The sequence below is a fragment of the Ranitomeya imitator genome, chromosome 2, assembly GCF_032444005.1.
Source record: "Ranitomeya imitator isolate aRanImi1 chromosome 2, aRanImi1.pri, whole genome shotgun sequence".
Classification (NCBI taxonomy): domain Eukaryota; kingdom Metazoa; phylum Chordata; class Amphibia; order Anura; family Dendrobatidae; genus Ranitomeya; species Ranitomeya imitator.
This window is the reverse complement of record NC_091283.1, coordinates 827189074-827210851: the sequence shown is the minus strand read 5'-3', so window position 1 is coordinate 827210851 and position 21778 is coordinate 827189074. Positions and strand designations below refer to the sequence as shown.

The following is a 21778-nucleotide window of genomic DNA, read 5'->3' as shown; positions in this document are numbered from 1 at the left end:
AGTAGTTATATTCTTGTACATAGGGGCAGTATTATAGTAGTTATATTCTTGTACATAGGGGCAGTATTATAGTAGTAATATTCTTGTACATAGGGGCAGTATTATAGTAGTTATATTCTTGTACACAGGAGCAGTATTATAGTAGTTATATTCTTGTACATAGGGGCAGTATTATAGTAGTTATATTCTTGTACATAGGACCAGTATTATAGTAGTTACATTCTTGTACATAGGGGCACTATTATAGTAGTTATATTCTTGTACATAGGAGCAGTATTGTAGTAGTTATATTCTTGTACATAGGAGCAGTATTATAGTAGTTATATTCTTATACATAGAAGCTGTATTATAGTAGTTATATTATTGTACACAGGAGCAGTATTATAGTAGTTATATTATTTTACACAGGAGCAGTATTATAGTAGTTATATTCTTGTACATAGGGGCAGTATTATAGTAGTTATATTCTTGTACATAGGAGCAGTATTATAGTAGTTATATTCTTGTACATAGGGGTACTATTATAGTAGTTATATTCTTGTACATAGGAGCAGTATTATAGTAGTTATATTCTTGTACATAGGGGCAGTATTATAGTAGTTATATTCTTGTACATAGGAGCAGTATTATAGTAGTTATATTCTTGTACATAGGGGTACTATTATAGTAGTTATATTCTTGTACATAGGAGCAGTATTATAGTAGTTATATTCTTGTACATAGGAGCAGTATTATAGTAGTTATATTCTTGTACATAGGAGCAGTATTATAGTAGTTATATTCTTGTACATAGGAGCAGTATTATAGTAGTTATATTCTTGTACATAGGAGCAGTATTATAGTAGTTATATTCTTGTACATAGGACCAGTATTATAGTAGTTATATTCTTATACATGGAAGCTGTATTATAGTAGTTATATTATTGTACACAGGAGCAGTATTATAGTAGTTATATTCTTGTACACGGGAGCAGTATTGTAGTAGTTATATTCTTGTACATAGGGGCAGTATTATAGTAGTTATATTCTTGTACATAGGGGCAGTATTATAGTAGTTATATTCTTGTACATAGGGGCAGTATTATAGTAGTTATATTCTTGTACATAGGGGCAGTATTATAGTAGTTATATTCTTGTACATAGGGGCAGTATTATAGTAGTTATATTCTTGTACATAGGACCAGTATTATAGTAGTTATATTCTTATACATAGAAGCTGTATTATAGTAGTTATATTATTGTACACAGGAGCAGTATTATAGTAGTTATATTCTTGTACATAGGGGCAGTATTATAGTAGTTATATTCTTGTACATAGGGGCAATTTTTATTATAAAAACCAAACATAAATACAATTATAATAAAAACAAAAATCACCCAGAATTACAAGAATTACAAAACACAATTCACTTTGGTCATATATACACAAGTACTACATAATCAGATCATATTGATACATAAATTAAAGTGTCCACACCTGGAGGTAGAAGAAAATTAAACTAAACAAAACAAACAAACAAAAACAAAAAAAACAAAACAAAACAAAAAAAAACAAAAAAAAAAGTCATATCATATTTTCTAACTGAATTTAACATTCCTCCATAGCTTAATATTTCTCGTACTCCTTCCAACTTCTAGCGATTTTATCCACCGGAGTTCTGACATAACCTGAGCAGCCGCAGCAGTGTGATCGAACAGCTCATTGTGCAGTGACACCCGGGTTCTCATGTGCCAATGATAGTATTTAATGACGCTTATTATAATGTACATCGTCTCTCTGTCGATGTTACTAACAGTGGAGGGGACACCATAGATTATGTCAGAATACTTTAGAGTCCGCAGTCTGGGAATTCTTAGATTATCAGACACTTCCTCCCAGATCTTCCTCCCTCCCCAGCAATCACATATAAAGTGCTCCATAGTCTCCTCCTGCTGACAACCAAGGGGACAATTCCTATCAGAGACACTCAGATGTTTCAGGTTCCCCCTGACAAAGAGCCGACTATGCAGTGAAAGCCAAGTGACATCAAACAGTTTAGGAGGAAGTCTTTTCCCGTTTAGGAACCTAAGGCTTTCCTGCAGGGTGGTGGTGACACAATCTCTCAGGGCCAGTGGAGAGTAGAAGAAAGTCCTACATACATGAGCATACAGGTCTCTTCTCGTACTGCTCTCAATGTAAGACTTCTCCAGTCCCCACCTCCTAACACACTTCAGACCGTAGTCCAGATACTGGGGGAGGTGGTCACCTGTCCATCTCCTCCTCTTGAGACTGCCGCCTCGCACCCAAGATTCTGCAAAAGGCAATATCCAGTACCTGATACTATTTACCCACAGGGAGCTACTGTTTGAGTCCATGTTCCCAAAATTTACCTTTAGAAACAAGGAGTCAAAGAAAACCCTTGGATTCAACATATCCAGCCCACCCTCTCTCCGCCGTAGGTACGTTATTCCCCTCTTTATTAGATTCAACCTATTCCCCCACAAGAGCTGGAAGAACAGGCTGAAGAGCCTCGCTGAGAAAGATTCTGGCAAAGGGAAAATGACAGAGACATACAAGAAAACAGGGACCAGATAAGTCTTCAACATTGCGACCCTTTCTCTGTAGGTCAGCCTCCAGTTCTTCCATCGCTGAACCTTTGCATTTCCGGTTTCCAATTTCTCCTCCCAACTTAGCGTGGCATTATCATCCCTTCCAAATTTAACCCCGAGGATCTTAATATGGGTGGAGGCTTTGGCAAACTGCAGCAGATCATAGCTGGGATCAGTATCTAATGTCCACAGAGCTTGACTCTTCTCAAGGTTGACCAGAGACCCGGAGGCCTCTGAGTAACTTCTGATAGACGAAGATAACATCTGCACCTCTCGAGGATTAGAGATCACCAACGTCACATCATCCGCATAGGCAACAACATTCAGAGGCTGGCAATGGGGGACCGGCACCCCCTGAAAATCACACTCCTGCAGTGACCTCAGAAACGGGTCTAGGGCAAAAACATACAGGAGCGGACTCAGTGGGCAACCCTGTCTCACCCCTGCCCCAACTCCAAAACTGTCTCCCTGCCAACCATTAATCAGAGGAAAGCTCACTGCCTCTCTGTACAATGTCTTCAGCCAATCCACAAATTGTCCCGGAATACCGTACTTTGACAAAGTGGCCCACAGATAGTCATGATCAACCCTGTCAAAGGCTTTAGCCTGGTCCAGACTAACAATATATTTCCCACACCGCAGAGCTTTACATCTCTCAAACATCTCCCGTATCGAGATGACTGCTCCAGAGATGTTCCGCCCTTTTACTGTGCCAAACTGAGAGCCTGCCAACAGTGCTGGGGACAAACAGACTAATCTAGAAAACAGGATCTTTGCTAGAATCTTCCTGTCCACATTCAAGAGGGCAATTGGCCTCCAGTTCTTGATGTCGCTTGGCTCTTTACCTTTAGACAGCAGAATCAACGAAGACACTCTCATGGATGGAGGCATCAGGTGATTTTCTAGACAACTTTTATACACATCCACGAGGATTGGAGCCAGGAGGTCTCTGAATTTCCTATAAAATTCTGCTGTTATGCCATCTGGACCTGGTGCCTTCTTCAGATGTAATTTATCAATAGCCTCCTTAACTTCCTCCACCGATAACTCTGCTGTCAAAGGAGAAAAGTCCAGATCATTAGTATCAGGCGCAGGAGTTGCCTCCAAGAATTGAGCCATCTTATCTTTATCCAAAACTTTCCTCTGAAACAAGTCAGCATAGTAAGATCTCACCACCTCCAGGATACCCTCCCGTGAATCCTGCAATACACCCTGGAAGTCAGTGAGACCCGTGACCATCTTTTTTACTACCCTCTCCCTGCAATTCTCAAAGGGATCAGGGGCCCCTAAAGACCCATAATCCCGTTCAAGAACCAGGGAGGTATACCTACTATACTGATACTGCCTTATCTCAGATTTCAGTTGGTCGATCTTCACTTTGTCATCCCCGCCCGCCGAATATAGTGACTCCAATTCTTTACGCAGCTTTAGGTACTGGCTGTACTTATTCCTCCCTTTATTAACTGACAGTCTCTTTAAGAGGGATCTGATATCCTCCTTGACGTCCTCCCACCAGCCGGTCATGTTGTCATAGAAGTCAACCCTATCTAGATGAAGCTGGATAAGGGAGTAGACACGACTCTGAACATAAGCATCATCCAGGAGACTGGAATTGAGCTTCCACAACCCTCTACCGATCTCCGGACGGTTAGAGGTCCCCAGACAGAAGCACAAGGCGAGATGATCAGAGTAAGGGACGACCTTCTCACTCAGGGTGTCAACAGCCTCAGTAGGACTCACAAAAGCAAAATCTATCCTACTGCTCCTGTTGGAACATGTATATGTGAATTTTGGCTGTCGACCTCCCTGTGCGAAAATGTCAGTCAATCCAGACTGCATTATAATGTTATGTAGGACCTTACCGTCCCTGGTCACTGTCCTGCCCGAGGAACTGTCACCCGATGTCAGTATGGCATTAAAGTCCCCTGCCATCACCACCGGAAGAGAAGTGAAGAGGTAAGGCTTAACGTTATTAAACAGCTGGATCCTGTCAGTCACTGTCTGTGGCCCATAGATGTTAATAAGCCGGAGTCGCCTCCCATGAATAGTGACTTCCAGGACCAAACATCTTCCCATGACCACCTCCGTCATCCTATGCACAGTCACATCATTGGTGTTAAACAGGACAGCGACTCCGGCGTAAGGCTCCACAGCCAGTGACCAGAAAGAAGGACCGCACCGCCATTCCCTCTCAGCCTCTCTCATAAGCCCCTGAGATGTCAGTCGTGTCTCCTGCAGGAAAATGACATCGGTGTCCAGATGTGTGAGATGTTCATACACCACATGTCTCGTCCTCCTTGCTTTAATACTGTTGACATTACTTGAGGTTAGTGTTAATGAGAACCCCGCCATCACAACACAATAGAGAAGGAGCACAGTAACTGCCATCATCATGAGTCAGGGATGTTCTGTCCACCACCGGTGTCCATGTCAGACTCTACCCGAGGGTCTACAGATAAGGGCTTCCGCTTTGACGGAGGGTGGTCCTCTATGTCCCTGTCACACTCTGCATCAACTTTCCTCAACTCTGTCTCATAATCGTCATCATTAGACTCAGATAAAACCCCATACTTGTTGGACACAACCATCACTCCTGCAGAATTCTGAACCTTCTTAGTAGCACTCTGACGGGCGTCATATTCTGCCTCAGATTTACGGGAGGACGTGCTCTTTTTCTTCCTTTTATTATGATTAACACTCCAGTCATCAGATTCAGACAGTGATGCTGAAGGGGGGGCTACCTGAGGCCGCTGGACCTGAGGAGCGACCTCCAAGTTCCCCTCTGCACCCTCTATACCCTGCTTCTCTGGTGTTACATGAATGGACTCCTGGTGGGCATCTGGGCTGGTCACCATCTCTCCTGACATTAAATCCTCCCTCTCATGTGCCCCTGCCACCACATCCTCATCCTCCTGAGCCTCTGCCCCTGCCAGTACAGCCTCATCAGGGAAGACTCTGCAGATATTATGCCAGGCGTCTGGACAGTCCCTGTGAGGGTGGCCCATCTTACCGCAGAGGTTGCACCTAACATCCCCGCAATCCACAGCGACATGGCCGATATCCCCACACAGGCTGCACTTCACCACAGTACAGGCGTTGGCCAGATGACCTTTCTCACCACATTTGAAGCATTTCCTGGGCTGCCCGGGGTAATAACATCTTCCCTTCTCCCTCCCAATGAAGAAGGAGTTGGGTAAATGGTCAGTAATATTATTAAATTGCCGCAGTTTCACCACAGCTTTCCAGCCCATTGTCCAGATACCATCCTCATCTCTGACCTTGGTGAGTCCAGAGGCGAGGTCACAGTGTCTCCGGAGCCACACCTCGATGTCCTGTGGGGGAACGGCCTCATTCCAGAAGGTGATGTTTACTGTGACAGTGTCCGGCCTGGAGATAGGAACCAATATAAACTTATTCCAGCCTTCAGCGTCTCTGAACCTGGGGTAATTGGACCAGAACCTGTCCAGGTCACACTGCAGCTTGAAGCTGACCTAATAGCCCTGTCTGTCCAGAAGATTTGACACCGCCAGTATCTCATTTGCCACAAACCCCATCTGGCCGCATAGCAGCTCTCTCACCACATACCTGCGCTGTGGCAGATCCTCCTTGGCACCTATGTACTTAAACCGCACCACATTAATGCGCTTAAATGTCTGGCCGGTATACCTGGCGCTGGAAGTGAAGGATGGGGCGCCGCGGCTCCAGGCATTCCTGGGGGGCACCTGCCGGGTCACACTGGGCCGACCGACAGGGAGAGGGTCTGCAGCAGGGAGAGGGTCTGCAGCAGGGGGGGCTGCCACACCTTGTGGACTAGATGGTAACGGGGGATAGTCACACATATCATGCATATTATTATTAGCAGCATCATTATCAGACAGTGCCACGTTCATGACAGAATGTGAAGCCTCCCCAACCCCCGACCCCATGGGCACAACATCACCAGCCCCAGTCTGTGCCTCAGCCTCAGCCTCATCAGCACAAACAGTCTCACAAACACTGTCCTGCTCCTGGATGGGGCATTCTGGGACCTGTGGTGCCTCTGCTGGAGTCTGAAGTGCAAGCTCCTGTTCACACTCAGCTGCCTCAGCAGCACAAACAGTCTCACAAATACAGTCCGGCTCCTGCGTGGGGCATTCTGGGACCTGTGGTGCCTCTGTTGGAGTCTGAAGTGCAAGCTCCTGTTCACACTCAGCTGCTTGCTGCTGCAGTTTTTTTCCTTCTTGGAAGCAGAAGCGGGCAGCCTGTAGCACTGGCCGTGTCCGCTGCTGGGGGGTCCCGGTCTCTACAGCACAGTCCTGCTTATAGGAGGCGAACCGCTCCCGGTTCCTGTAGGTCTCCGCCAGGGGCCCCATGCCCTCCAGCACAGACTCAATGTCCTGCACCACACTTGCCAGCTGCACCCCCAGTGTGTTCAGCCTCAGGTCATACACATCATTACTGGCAGGATTAGTGGTCTTTAGACTATAGATAAAGTCTACCTCCATTTGCAGCGCTTTTTTTTGCTGCTGTAACTCACCCAGTTTCCTGACAAGTCCTGGTATCTCGTCCGCTAGCTGCAGCTCGGGTGCATGCGCCGGCTGCACAGGTTTTGTCTTCACCACGGGTACAGGGGTTTTGAATACAGACTTGTGCGGTTCCACCACAGATGGCTTTGTGGCTCCTCGGCTGGATGCCGGCTCCGCAGCAGGTTTATCGCTGCCACCTGACTGTGACCGGGTGCGTCCTGACAGCGCCACACTGCCATGTTGCTGCAAGTTCTCCTGGATGGTCTGTCTTTCCAAAGACGTCCGTCTCTGCCTGGATGCAGGAGAGGTGATTGGTACAGCTGAGAGTGATTTCACCTGTGCCTCAGGCAGGGGCTGCTGACTGACCGGGGAGTTACAGGACTTCATACTGTGCTGTGGAACATCACTCACCAACACTTTACCTTCTGGCTTCTTTGCTGGACTTGGAGTAGATTTTCCTCCCAAAACTTTACTTGCAGGTTTTTCTTCCTTCACAGAACTGCTGCAGCTTTGGCCGCTGCATTCACTGGTCTCACAGTGGCTTTGGGATTAGCATTCCCATTCAGAGAGGTCTGGGAGCCTTGTCCCAGTGTAGGCCGAGAAGCCTGGGCCTTGCCTGGGGAGCTTCCCCGCCCAGGGTGGCCCCTCCCTGGGCTTGCTCCAGACATCAGGAGAGCTACCAACACACAACCTCACAGCTAGGAGGCAGTATTATAGTAGTTATATTCTTGTACATAGGAGCAGTATTATAGTAGTTATATTCTTGTACATAAGGGCAGTATTATAGTAGTTATATTCTTATACATAGAAGCTGTATTATAGTAGTTATATTATTGTACACAGGAGCAGTATTATAGTAGTTATATTATTTTACACAGGAGCAGTATTATAGTAGTTATATTCTTGTACATAGGGGCAGTATTATAGTAGTTATATTCTTGTACATAGGAGCAGTATTATAGTAGTTATATTCTTGTACATAGGAGCAGTATTATAGTAGTTATATTCTTATACATAGAAGCTGTATTATAGTAGTTATATTATTGTACACAGGAGCAGTATTATAGTAGTTATATTATTTTACACAGGAGCAGTATTATAGTAGTTATATTCTTGTACATAGGGGCAGTATTATAGTAGTTATATTCTTGTACATAGGAGCAGTATTATAGTAGTTATATTCTTGTACATAGGGGCAGTATTATAGTAGTTATATTATTTTACACAGGAGCAGTATTATAGTAGTTATATTCTTGTACATAGGGGCAGTATTATAGTAGTTATATTCTTGTACATAGGAGCAGTATTATAGTAGTTATATTCTTGTACATAGGGGTACTATTATAGTAGTTATATTCTTGTACATAGGAGCAGTATTATAGTAGTTATATTCTTGTACATAGGGGCAGTATTATAGTAGTTATATTCTTGTACATAGGACCAGTATTATAGTAGTTATATTCTTATACATAGAAGCTGTATTATAGTAGTTATATTATTGTACACAGGAGCAGTATTATAGTAGTTATATTCTTGTACACGGGAGCAGTATTGTAGTAGTTATATTCTTGTACATAGGGGCAGTATTATAGTAGTTATATTCTTGTACATAGGGGCAGTATTATAGTAGTTATATTCTTGTACATAGGGGCAGTATTATAGTAGTTATATTCTTGTACATAGGGGCAATTTTTATTATAAAACCAAACATAAATACAATTATAATAAAAACAAAAATCACCCAGCATTACAAAAACACAAATCACTTAGGTTACATATACACAAGTACTAAATAGTCAGATCATATTCATATATAAATTAAAGTGTCCACACCTGGAGGGAGAAGAAAATTAAACAAAACAAAACAAAATAAATATATACCATCATATTTCCTAACTGAAATTTATGTTCCTCCATAACTTAATGTTCCTCTGACTCCTTCCAACTTCTAGCGATTTTATCCACCGGAGTTCTGACATTACCTGACCAGCCGCAGCAGTGTGATCAAACAGCTCATTGTGCAGTGACACCCGGGTTCTCATGTGCCAATGATAGTACTTGATAACACTTATAATAATGTACATTGTCTCTCTGTCGATGTTACTAACAGTGGAGGGGACACCATAGATTATGTCAGAATACTTTAGAGTCCGCAGTCTGGGGATTCTTAGATTATCAGACACTTCCTCCCAGATCTTCCTCCCTCCCCAGCAATCACATATAAAGTGCTCCATAGTCTCCTCCTGCTGACAACCAAGGGGACAATTCCTATCAGAGACACTCAGATGTTTCAGGTTCCCCCTGACAAAGAGACGACTATGCAGTGAAAGCCAAGTGACATCAAACAGTTTAGGAGGAAGTCGTTTCCCGTTTAGGAACCTAAGACTTTCCTGCAGGGTGGTCGTGACACAATCTCTCAGGGCCAGTGGAGAGTAAAAGAAAGTCCTACATACATGAGCATATAGGTCTCTTCTCGTACTGCTCTCAATGTAAGACTTCTCCAGTCCCCACCTCCTAACACACTTCAGACCGTAGTCCAGATACTGGGGGAGGTGGTCACCTGTCCATCTCCTCCTCTTGAGACTGCCGCCTCGCATCCAAGATTCTGCAAAAGGCAATATCCAGTACCTGATACTATTTACCCACAGGGAGCTACTGTTTGAGTCCATGTTCCCAAAATTTACTTTTAGAAACAAGGAGTCAAAGAAAACCCTTGGATTCAACATATCCAGCCCACCCTCTCTCCGCCGTAGGTAGGTTATTCCCCTCTTTATTAGGTTCAACCTATTCTCCCACAAGAGCTGGAAGAACAGGCTGAAGAGCCTCGCTGAGAAAGATTCTGGCAAAGGGAAAATGACAGAGACATACAAGAAAACAGGGACCAGATAAGTCTTCAACATTGCGACCCTTTCTCTGTAGGTCAGCCTCCAGTTCTTCCATCGCTGAACCTTTGCATTTCCGGCTTCCAATTTCTCCTCCCAATTTAGGGTGGCATTATCATCCCTCCCAAATTTAACCCCAAGGATCTTAATATGGGTGGAGGCTTTGGCAAACTGCAGCAGATCATAGCTGGGATCAGTATCTAATGTCCACAGAGCTTGACTCTTCTCAAGGTTGACTAGAGACCCTGAGGCCTCTGAGTAACTTCTGATAGACGAAGATAACATCTGCACCTCTCGAGGATTAGAGATCACCAACGTCACATCATCCGCATAGGCAACAACATTCAGAGGCAGGCAATGGGGGACCGGCACCCCCTGAAAATCACACTCCTGCAGTGACCTCAGAAACGGGTCTAGGGCAAAAACATACAGGAGCGGACTCAGTGGGCAACCCTGTCTCACCCCTGCCTCAACTCCAAAAGTGTCACCCTGCCAACCATTAATCAGAGGAAAGCTCACCGCCTCTCTGTACAATGTCTTCAGCCAATCCACAAAATGTCCCGGAATACCGTACTTTGACAAAGTGGCCCACAGATAGTCATGATCAACCCTGTCAAAGGCTTTAGCCTGGTCCAGACTAACAATATATTTCCCACACCGCAGAGCTTTACATCTCTCAAACATCTCCCGTATCGAGATGACTGCTCCAGAGATGTTCCGCCCTTTTACTGTGCCAAACTGAGAGCCTGCCAACAGTGCTGGGGACAAACAGACTAATCTAGAAAACAGGATCTTTGCTAGAATCTTCCTGTCCACATTCAAGAGGGCAATCGGCCTCCAGTTCTTGATGTCGCTCGGCTCTTTACCTTTAGACAGCAGAATCAACGAAGACACTCTCATGGATGGAGGCATCAGGTGATTTTCTAGACAACTTCTATACACATCCACGAGGATTGGAGCCAGGAGGTCTCTGAATTTCCTATAAAATTCTGCTGTTATGCCATCTGGACCTGGTGCCTTCTTCAGATGTAATTTATCAATAGCCTCCTTAACTTCTTCCACCGTTAACTCCGCTGTCAAAGGAGAAAAGTCCAGATCATTAGTATCAGGCGCAGGAGTTGCCTCCAAGAATTGAGCCATCTTATCTTTATCCAAAACTTTCCTCTGAAACAAGTCAGCATAGTAAGATCTCACCACCTCCAGGATACCCTCCCGTGACTCCTGCAATACACCCTGGATGTCAGTGAGACCCGTGACCATCTTTTTGACTACCCTCTCCCTGCAATTCTCAAAGGGATCAGGGGCCTCCAAGGACCCATAATCCCGTTCAAGAACCAGGGAGGTATACCTACTATACTGATACTGCCTTATCTCAGATTTCAGTCGGTCGATCTTCACTTTGTCATCCCCGCCCGCCGAATATAGTGACTCCAATTCTTTACGCAGCTTTAGGTACTGGCTGTACTTATTCCTCCCTTTATTAACTGACAGTCTCTTTAAGAGGGATCGGATATCCTCCTTGACGTCCTCCCACCAGTCGGTCATGTTATCATAGAAGTCAACCCTATCTAGATGAAACTGGATAAGGGAGTAGACACGACTCTGAACATAAGCATCATCCAGGAGACTGGAATTGAGCTTCCACAACCCTCTACCGATGTCGGGACGGTTAGAGGTCCCCAGACAGAAACACAAGGCGAGGTGATCAGAGTAAGGGACGACCTTCTCACTCAGGGTGTCAACAGCCTCAGTAGGACTCACAAAAGCAAAATCTATCCTACTGCTCCTGTTGGAACATGAATATGTGAATTTTGGCTGTCGACCTCCCTGTGCGAAAACATCAGTCAGTCCAGCCTGCATTATAATGTTATGTAGGACCTTCCCGTCCCTGGTCACTGTCCTGCCCGAGGAACTGTCACCTGACGTCAGTATGGCGTTAAAGTCCCCTGCCATCACTACCGGAAGAGAAGTGAAGAGGTAAGGCTTAACGTTATTAAATAGCTGAATCCTGTCAGTCACTGTCTGTGGCCCATAGATGTTAATAAGCCGGAGTCGCCTCCCATGAATAGTGACTTCCAGGACCAAACATCTTCCCATGACCACCTCCGTCATCCTATGCACAGTCACATCATTGGTGTTAAACAGGACAGCGACTCCGGCGTAAGGCTCCACAGCCAGTGACCAGAAAGAAGGACCGCACCGCCATTCCCTCTCAGCCTCTCTCATAAGCCCCAGAGATGTCAGTCGTGTCTCCTGCAGGAAAATGACATCGGTGTCCAGATGTGTGAGATGTTCATACACCACATGTCTCGTCCTCCTTGCCTTAATACTGTTGACATTACTTGATGTTAGTGTTAATGAGAACCCCACCATCACAACACAATAGAGAAGGAGCACAGTAACTGCCATCATCATGCGTCAGGGATGTTCTGTCCACCACCGGTGTCCATGTCAGACTCTACCCGAGGGTCTACAGATAAGGGCTTCCGCTTTGACGGAGGGTGGTCCTCTACGTCCCTGTCACACTCTGCATCAACTTTTCTCAACTCTGTCTCATAATCATCATCATTAGACTCCGATAAAACTCCATACTTGTTGGACACAACCATCACTCCTGCACAATTCTGAACCTTCCTGGTAGCGCTCTGACCGGTGTCATATTCTGCCTCAGGTTTACGGGAGGACGTGCTCTTTTTCTTCCTTTTATTGTGATTAACGCTCCAGTCATCAGATTCAGACAGTGATGCTGAAGGGGGGGCTACCTGAGGCTGCTGGACCCTAGGAGCGACCTCCAAGTTCCCCTCTGCACCCTCTATACCCTGCTTATGAGTGGACTCCTGTTGGGCATCTGGGCTGGTCACCATCTCTCCTGAAATTAAATCCTCCCCCTCATGCGCCCCTGCCACCACATCCTCATCCTCCTGAGCCTCTGCCCCTGCCAGTACAGCCTCATCAGGGAAGACTCTGCAGATATTATGCCAGGCGTCTGGACAGTCCCTGTGAGGGTGGCCCATCTTACCGCAGAGGTTGCACCTAACATCCCGGCAATCCACAGCGACATGGCCGATATCCCCACACAAGCTGCACTTCACCACAGTACAAGCGTTGGCCAGATGACCTTTCTCACCACATTTGAAGCACTTTCTGGGCTGCCCGGGGTAATAACATCTTCCCTTCTCCCTCCCAATGAAGAAGGAGTTAGGTAAATGGGCAGTAATGTTATTGAGTTGCCGCAGTTTCACCACAGCTTTCCACCCCATTGTCCAGATACCATCCTCATCTCTGACCTTGGTGAGTCCAGAGGCGAGGTCACAGTGTCTCCGGAGCCACACCTCGATGTCCTGTGGGGGAACGGCCTCATTCCAGAAGGTGATGTTTACTGTGACAGTGTCCGGCCTGGAGATAGGAACCAATATAAACTTATTCCAGCCTTCAGCGTCTCTGAACCTGGGGTAATTGGCCCAGAACCTGTCCAGGTCACACTGCAGCTTGAAGCTGACCTCGTAGCCCTGTCTGTCCAGAAGATTGGACACGGCCAGTATCTCATTTGCCACAAACCCCATCTGGCCGCATAGCAGCTCTCTCACCACATACCTGCGCTGTGGCAGATCCTCCTTGGCACCTATGTATTTAAACCGCACCACATTAATACGCTTAAATGTCTGGCCGGTATACCTGGCGCTGGAAGTGAAGGATGGGGCGCCGCGGCTCCAGGCATTCCTGGGGGGCACCTGCCGGGTCACACTGGGCCGACTGACAGGGAGAGGGTCTGCAGCAGGGGGGGCTGCCACACCTTGTGGACTAGATGGTAAGGGGGGATAGTCACACATATCATGCATATTATTATTAGCAGCATCATTATCAGACAGTGCCACGTTCATGACAGAAAGTGAAACCCCTCCAACCCCCGACCCCATGGGCACAACATCACCAGCCTCAGCCTCGGCCTCAGCAGCACAAACAGTCTCACAAACACTGTCCTGCTCCTGCATGGGGCATTCTGGGACCTGTGGTGCCTCTGCTGGAGTCTGAAGTGCAAGCTCCTGTTCACACTCAGCTGCCTCAGCAGCACAAACAGTCTCACAAATACAGTCCGGCTCCTGCGTGGGGCATTCTGGGACCTGTGGTGCCTCTGTTGGAGTCTGAAGTGCAAGCTCCTGTTCACACTCAGCTGCTTGCTGCTGCAGTTTTTTTCCTTCTTGGAAGCAGAAGCGGGCAGCCTGTAGCACTGGCCGTGTCCGCTGCTGGGGGGTCCCGGTCTCTACAGCACAGTCCTGCTTATAGGAGGCGAACCGCTCACGGTTCCTGTAGGTCTCCGCCAGGGGCCCCATGCCCTCCAGCACAGATTCAATGTCCTGCACCACACTTGCCAGCTGCACCCCCAGTGTGTTCAGCCTCAGGTCATACACATCATTACTGGCAGGATTAGTGACCTTTAGGCTATAGATGAAGTCTACCTCCATTTGCAGCGCTTTTTTTTGCTGCTGTAACTCACCCAGTTTCCTGACAAGTCCTGGTATCTCGTCCGCTAGCTGCAGCTCGGGTGCACGCGCCGGCTGCACAGGTTTTGTCTTCACCACGGGTACAGGGGCTTTGAATACAGACTTGTGCGGTTCCACCACAGATGGCTTTGTGGCTCCTCGGCTGGATGCCGGCTCCGCAGCAGGTTTATCGCTGCCACCTGACTGTGACCGGGTGCGTCCTGACAGCGCCACACTGCCATGTTGCTGCAAATTCTCCTGGATGGTCTGTCTTTCCAAAGACGTCCGTCTCTGCCTGGATGCAGGAGAGGTGATCTGCACACCTGAGAGTGATTTCACCTGAGCTTCAGGCAGGGGCTGCTGACTGACCGGGGAGTTACAGGACTTCATACTGTGCTGTGGAACATCACTCACCAACACTTTACCTTCTGGCTTCTTTGCCGGGCTTGGAGTAGATTTTCCTCCCAAAACTTTACTTGCTGGTTTTTCTTCCTTCACAGAACTGCTGCAGCTTTGGCTCGCTGCATTCACTGGTCTCACAGTGGCTTTGGGATTAGCATTCCCATTCAGAGAGGTCTGGGAGCCTTGTCCCAGTGTAGGCCGAGAAGCCTGGGCCTTGCCTGGGGAGCTTCCCCGCCCAGGGTGGCCCCTCCCTGGGCTTGCTCCAGACATCAGGAGAGCTACCAACACACAACCTCACAGCTAGGAGGCAGTATTATAGTAGTTATATTCTTGTACATAGGAGCAGTATTATAGTAGTTATATTCTTGTACATAAGGGCAGTATTATAGTAGTTATATTCTTGTACATAGGGGCACTATTATAGTAGTTATATTCTTGTACATAGGAGCAGTATTATAGTAGTTATATTCTTGTACATAAGGGCAGTATTATAGTAGTTATATTCTTGTACATAGGGGCAGTATTATAGTAGTTATATTCTTGTACATAGGGGCAGTATTATAGTAGTTATATTCTGGTACATAGGGGCAGTATTATAGTAGTTATATTCTTGTACATAGGGGGCAGTATTATAGTAGTTATATTCTTGTACATAGAAGCTGTATTATAGTAGTTATATTATTGTACACAGGAGAAGTATTATAGTAGTTATATTCTTGTACACAGGAGCAGTATTGTAGTAGTTATATTCTTGTACATAGGGGCAGTATTATAGTAGTTATATTCTTGTACATACAGTTAGGTCCATATATATTTGGACAGAGACAATATTTTTCTAATTTTGGTTATAGACATTACCACAATGAATTTTAAACAAAACAATTCAGATGCAGTTGAAGTTCAGACTTTCAGCTTTCATTTGAGGGTATCCACATTAAAATTGGATGAAGGGTTTAGGAGTTTCAGCTCCTTAACATGTGCCACCTTGTTTTTAAAGGGACCAAAAGTAATTGGACATATTCAATAATTTTAAATAAAATGTTGATTTTTAGTATTTGGTTGAAAATCCTTTGTTGGCAATGACTGCCTGAAGTCTTGAACTCATGGACATCACCGGACGCTGTGTTTCCTCCTTTTTGATGTTCTGCCAGGCCTTCACTGCGGTGGTTTTCAGTTGCTGTTTGTTTGTGGCCTTTCTGTCTGAAGTTTAGTCTTTAACAAGTGAAATGCTGCTCAATTGGGTTGAGATCAGGTGACTGACTTGGCCAATGAAGAATATTCCACTTCTTTGCTTTAATAAACTCCTGGGTTGCTTTGGCTTTATGGTTTGGGTCATTGTCCATCTGTAGTATGAAACGACGACCAATCAGTTTGGCTGCATTTGGCTGGATCTGAGCACACAGTATGGCGGCTCTGAATACCTCAGAATTCATTCAGCTACTTCTGTCCTGTGTCACATCATCAATAAACACTAGTGACCCAGTGCCACTGGCAGCCATGCATGCCCGCGCCATCACACTGCCTCCGCCGGGTGTTACCGATGATGTGGTATGCTTTGGATCATGAGCTGGACCACGCCTTCACCATACTTTTCTCTTTCCATCATTCTGGTAGAGGTTGATCTTGGTTTCATCTGTCCATAGAATGTTATTCCAGAACTGTGCTGGCTTTTTTAGATGTTTTTTTAGCAAAGTCCAGTCTAGCCTTTTTATTCTTGATACTTATGAGTGGCTTGCACCGTGCAGTGAACCCTCTGTATTTACTTTCATGCCGTCTTCTCTTTATGGTAGATTTGGATATTGATACTCCGACCTCCTGGAGAGTGTTGGTCACTTGGTTGGCTGTTGTGATGGGGTTTCTCTTCACCATGGAGATTATTCTGCGATCATCCACCACTGTTGTCTTCCATGGGCGCCCAGGTCTTTTTGCATTGATGAGTTCACCAGTGCTTTCTTTCTTTCTCAGGATGGACCAAACTGTAGATTTTGCCACTCCTAATATTGCAACAATTGCTCGGATGTTTTTTTTATGTTTTCGCAGCTCAAGGATGGCTTGTTTCACCTGCATGGAGAGCTCCTTTGACCGCATGTTTACTTCACAGCAAAACCTTCCAAATGCAAGCACCACACCTCAAATCAACTCCAGGCCTTTTATCTGCTTAATTGAGAATGACATAACGAAGGGATTCCCCACACCTATCCATGAAATAGCCTTGGAGTCAATTGTCCAATTACTTTTGGTCCCTTTAAAAACAGGGTGGCACATGTTAAGGAGCTGAAACTCCTAAACCTTTCATCCAATTTTAATGTGGATACCCTCAAATGAAAGCTGAAAGTCTGAACTTCAACTGCATCTGAATTGTTTTGTTTAAAATTCATTGTGGTAATGTCTATAACCAAAATTAGAAAAATGTTGTCTCTATCAAAATATATATGGACCTAACTGTAGGAGCAGTATTATAGTAGTTATATTATTGTACACAGGAGCGGTATTGTAGTAGTTATATTCTTGTACATAGGGGCAGTATTATAGTAGTTATATTCTTGTACATAGGGGCAGTATTATAGTAGTTATATTCTTGTACATAGGGGCAGTATTATAGTAGTTATATTCTTGTACATAGGGGCAGTATTATAGTAGTTATATTCTTGTACATAGGGGCAGTATTATAGTAGTTATATTCTTGTACATAGGGGCAGTATTATAGTAGTTATATTCTTGTACATAGGGGCAGTATTATAGTAGTTATATTCTTGTACATAGGGGCAGTATTATAGTAGTTATATTCTTGTACATAGGGGGCAGTATTATAGTAGTTATATTCTTGTACATAGGGGCAGTATTATAGTAGTTATATTCTTGTACATAGGGGCAGTATTATAGTAGTTATATTCTTGTACATAGGGGCAGTATTATAGTAGTTATATTATTGTACATAGGGATCAGTATTATAGTAGTTATATTCTTGTATATAGGAGCAGTATTATAGTAGTTATATTCTTGTACACAGAAGCAGTATTGTAGTAGTTATATTCTTGTACATAGGGGCAGTACTATAGTAGTTATATTCTTGTACATAGGAGCAGTATTATAGTAGTTATATTTTTGTACATAGGAGCAGTATTATAGTAGTTATATTATTGTACATAGGGGCAGTATTATAGTAGTTATATTATTGTACATAGGGATCAGTATTATAGTAGTTATATTCTTGTATATAGGAGCAGTATTATAGTAGTTATATTCTTGTACACAGGAGCAGTATTATAGTAGTTATATTCTTGTACACAGGGGCAGTATTATAGTAGTTATATTCTTGTACATAGGGGCAGTATTATAGTAGTTATATTCTTGTACATAGGGATCAGTATTATAGTAGTTATATTCTTGTATATAGGAGCAGTATTATAGTAGTTATATTCTTGTACACAGGAGCAGTATTATAGTAGTTATATTCTTGTACATAGGAACAGTATTATAGTAGTTATATTCTTGTACATAGGGGCAGTATTATAGTAGTTATATTCTTGTACATAGGGGCAGTATTATAGTAGTTATATTCTTGTACATAGGAGCAGTATTATAGTAGTTATATTCTTGTACATAGGGGCAGGATTATAGTAGTTATATTCTTGTACATAGGGATCAGTATTATAGTAGTTATATTCTTGTATATAGGAGCAGTATTATAGTAGTTATATTCTTGTACACAGGAGCAGTATTATAGTAGTTATATTCTTGTACATAGGGGCAGTATTATAGTAGTTATATTCTTGTACATAGGAGCAGTATTATAGTAGTTATATTATTGTACATAGGGGCAGTATTATAGTAGTTATATTATTGTACATAGGGATCAGTATTATAGTAGTTATATTCTTGTATATAGGAGCAGTATTGTAGTAGTTATATTCTTGTACATAGGGATCAGTATTATAGTAGTTATATTCTTGTATATAGGAGCAGTATTATAGTAGTTATATTCTTGTACACAGGAGCAGTATTATAGTAGTTATATTCTTGTACATAGGGGCAGTATTATAGTAGTTATATTCTTGTACATAGGGGCAGTATTATAGTAGTTATATTCTTGTGCATAGGGGCAGGATTATAGTAGTTATATTCTTGTACATAGGGATCAGTATTATAGTAGTTATATTCTTGTATATAGGAGCAGTATTATAGTAGTTATATTCTTGTACACAGGAGCAGTATTATAGTAGTTATATTCTTGTACATAGGGGCAGTATTATAGTAGTTATATTCTTGTACATAGGGGCAGGATTATAGTAGTTATATTCTTGTACATAGGGATCAGTATTATAGTAGTTATATTCTTGTATATAGGAGCAGTATTATAGTAGTTATATTCTTGTACACAGGAGCAGTATTATAGTAGTTATATTCTTGTACATAAGGGCAGTATTATAGTAGTTATATTCTTGTACATAGGGGCAGGATTATAGTAGTTATATTCTTGTACATAGGGATCAGTATTATAGTAGTTATATTCTTGTATATAGGAGCAGTATTATAGTAGTTATATTCTTGTACATAAGAGCAGTATTATAGTAGTTATATTCTTGTACATATGGGCAGTATTATAGTAGTTATATTCTTGTACATAGGAGCAGTAGTATAGTAGTTATATTCTTGTACATAGGGGCAGTATTATAGTAGTTATTTTCTTGTACATAGGGGCAGTATTATAGTAGTTATATTATTGTACACAGGAACAGTATTATAGTAGTTATATTCTTGTACATATGGGCAGTATTATAGTAGTTATATTCTTGTACATAGGGGCAGTATTATAGTAGTTATGTTATTGTACATAGGGGCAGTATTTACAGCTTTATTTGGGTTAAAGGACAATCTCTCTTCATGTGCACATATCCTTATATGAAGGTTACACACATTTTTAATAATGTGAGCATGGTTTGTCTGATCTCCCCATAGCGCTTTCTTACCTTTTCTCTGTACAGGTGCAGTCGGAGGGGTTTGCGCTCTTGCTAACATCCTTGGTCCCCAGCTATGTGAACTGGAGCGTCTGTGTGTCACTGGTCAGTGGCAGGAGGCGAGGAAGCTGCAGCATCGACTAATTGAACCAAATGGTGCTGTAAGTGTTTTATGTTGCACGTGCAGAATTTATAATATGACTAAATTGTCCTGTGCGCCGGGTGTCCATCTACACATGAAAATTCACGAGCGTCACCTATATTTTATATTGGCCCATTTCATGGGGTGTTGTATGAGACTATGATACTCTGTTTTTTGTCTAGCCATGGGTCCTTGGTCAGTGGCCTCATGGTTAGGTCTGTTTCTGATGCAGAGTGTGACCGATAATGTAGCACATGTCATTTGCAGTTTCCGTCAGTATTACCACTATGAAGTCTAGTTTGACAGTTTCTTAAAGGAGCAGCGCTAATTAAATTTCAGTATTGCTCCGTATTTATGAAAGGGCTTTTATAAGAATGTAATATAGATGCTCTATTCTCAGGGTAGGCAATCACTATGTGATCGGTGGGGGTCAGTCCAGACAGAACTTCTCCTAGAACCCGGCCGGAGCCCCGCTGGCCGCACAGCTGCCATTTCTATAAGTAATGGATGTGCAGCTGTCATATTGGCAGCCGTCTACGTAATGTAAATTATCCAGTGTTTTCTTCAGGAACCATTCAGAACGCCGGCCAGAGCCTCCGAGTCTGCGGAAAGGAGGAACCGATGTACAGTAGATCAAATAGTATAAAATCCAAACTGTAACTGCTCCTATATCACTGCCCATCATTTCTGGTTACTTTGTCTTCTATTTCTTTTGGGTTTCTATTACATTCTCAGAAAAGTGAGTACAGCTCTGGAGGATAATACAGGCTGTAACTCAGGATCAGTAATGTAATGTATGTACACAGTGACTGCACCAGCAGAATAGTGAGTGCAGCTCTGGAGTATAATACAGGATGTAACTCAGGATCAGTAATGTAATGTATGTGCACAGTGACTGCACCAGCAGAATAGTGAGTGCAGCTCTGGAGTATAATACAGGATGTAACTCAGGATCAGTAATGTAATGTATGTACACAGTGACTGCACCAGCAGAATAGTGAGTGCAGCTCTGGAGTATAATACAGGCTGTAACTCAGGATCAGTAATATAATGTATGTACACAGTGACTGCACCAGCAGAATAGTGAGTGCAGCTCTGGGGTATAATACAGGAGGTAACTCAGGATCAGTAATGTAATGTATGTACACAGTGATTGCACCAGCAGAATAGTGAGTGCAGCTCTGGAGTATAATACAGGATGTAACTCAGGATCAGTAATGTAATGTATGTACACAGTGACTGCACCAGCAGAATAGTGAGTGCAGCTCTGGGGTATAATACAGGATGTAACTCAGGATCAGTAATGTAATGTATGTGCACAGTGACTGCACCAGCAGAATAGTGAGTGCAGCTCTGGAGTATAATACAGGATGTAACTCAGGATCAGTAATGTAATGTATGTACACAGTGACTGCACCAGCAGAATAGTGAGTGCAGCTCTGGGGTATAATACAGGATGTAACTCAGGATCAGTAATGTAATGTATGTGCACAGTGACTGCACCAGCAGAATAGTGAGTGCAGCTCTGGAGTATAATACAGGATGTAACTCAGGATCAGTAATGTAATGTATGTACACAGTGACTGCACCAGCAGAATAGTGAGTGCAGCTCTGGGGTATAATACAGGAGGTAACTCAGGATCAGTAATGTAATGTATGTACACAGTGATTGCACCAGCAGAATAGTGAGTGCAGCTCTGGAGTATAATACAGGATGTAACTCAGGATCAGTAATGTAATGTATGTACACAGTGACTGCAATAGCAGAATAGTGAGTGCAGCTCTGGAGTATAATACAGGTTGTAACTCAGGATCAGTA

The 21778-nt window shown here is 43.6% G+C and overlaps 1 protein-coding gene across 1 annotated transcript in view; it reads left to right on the top strand.

Annotated features, from left to right (window-relative positions):
• HOGA1 (4-hydroxy-2-oxoglutarate aldolase 1) overlaps positions 1 to 21778 on the top strand; it is a 61773-nt gene that overhangs the window by 32711 nt on the left and 7284 nt on the right. The window contains exon 7 of the mRNA XM_069755905.1: positions 19845 to 19978. Within this exon, the coding sequence (XP_069612006.1) occupies positions 19845 to 19978 (134 nt within the window). The remainder of the gene's footprint in view (positions 1 to 19844; positions 19979 to 21778) is intronic.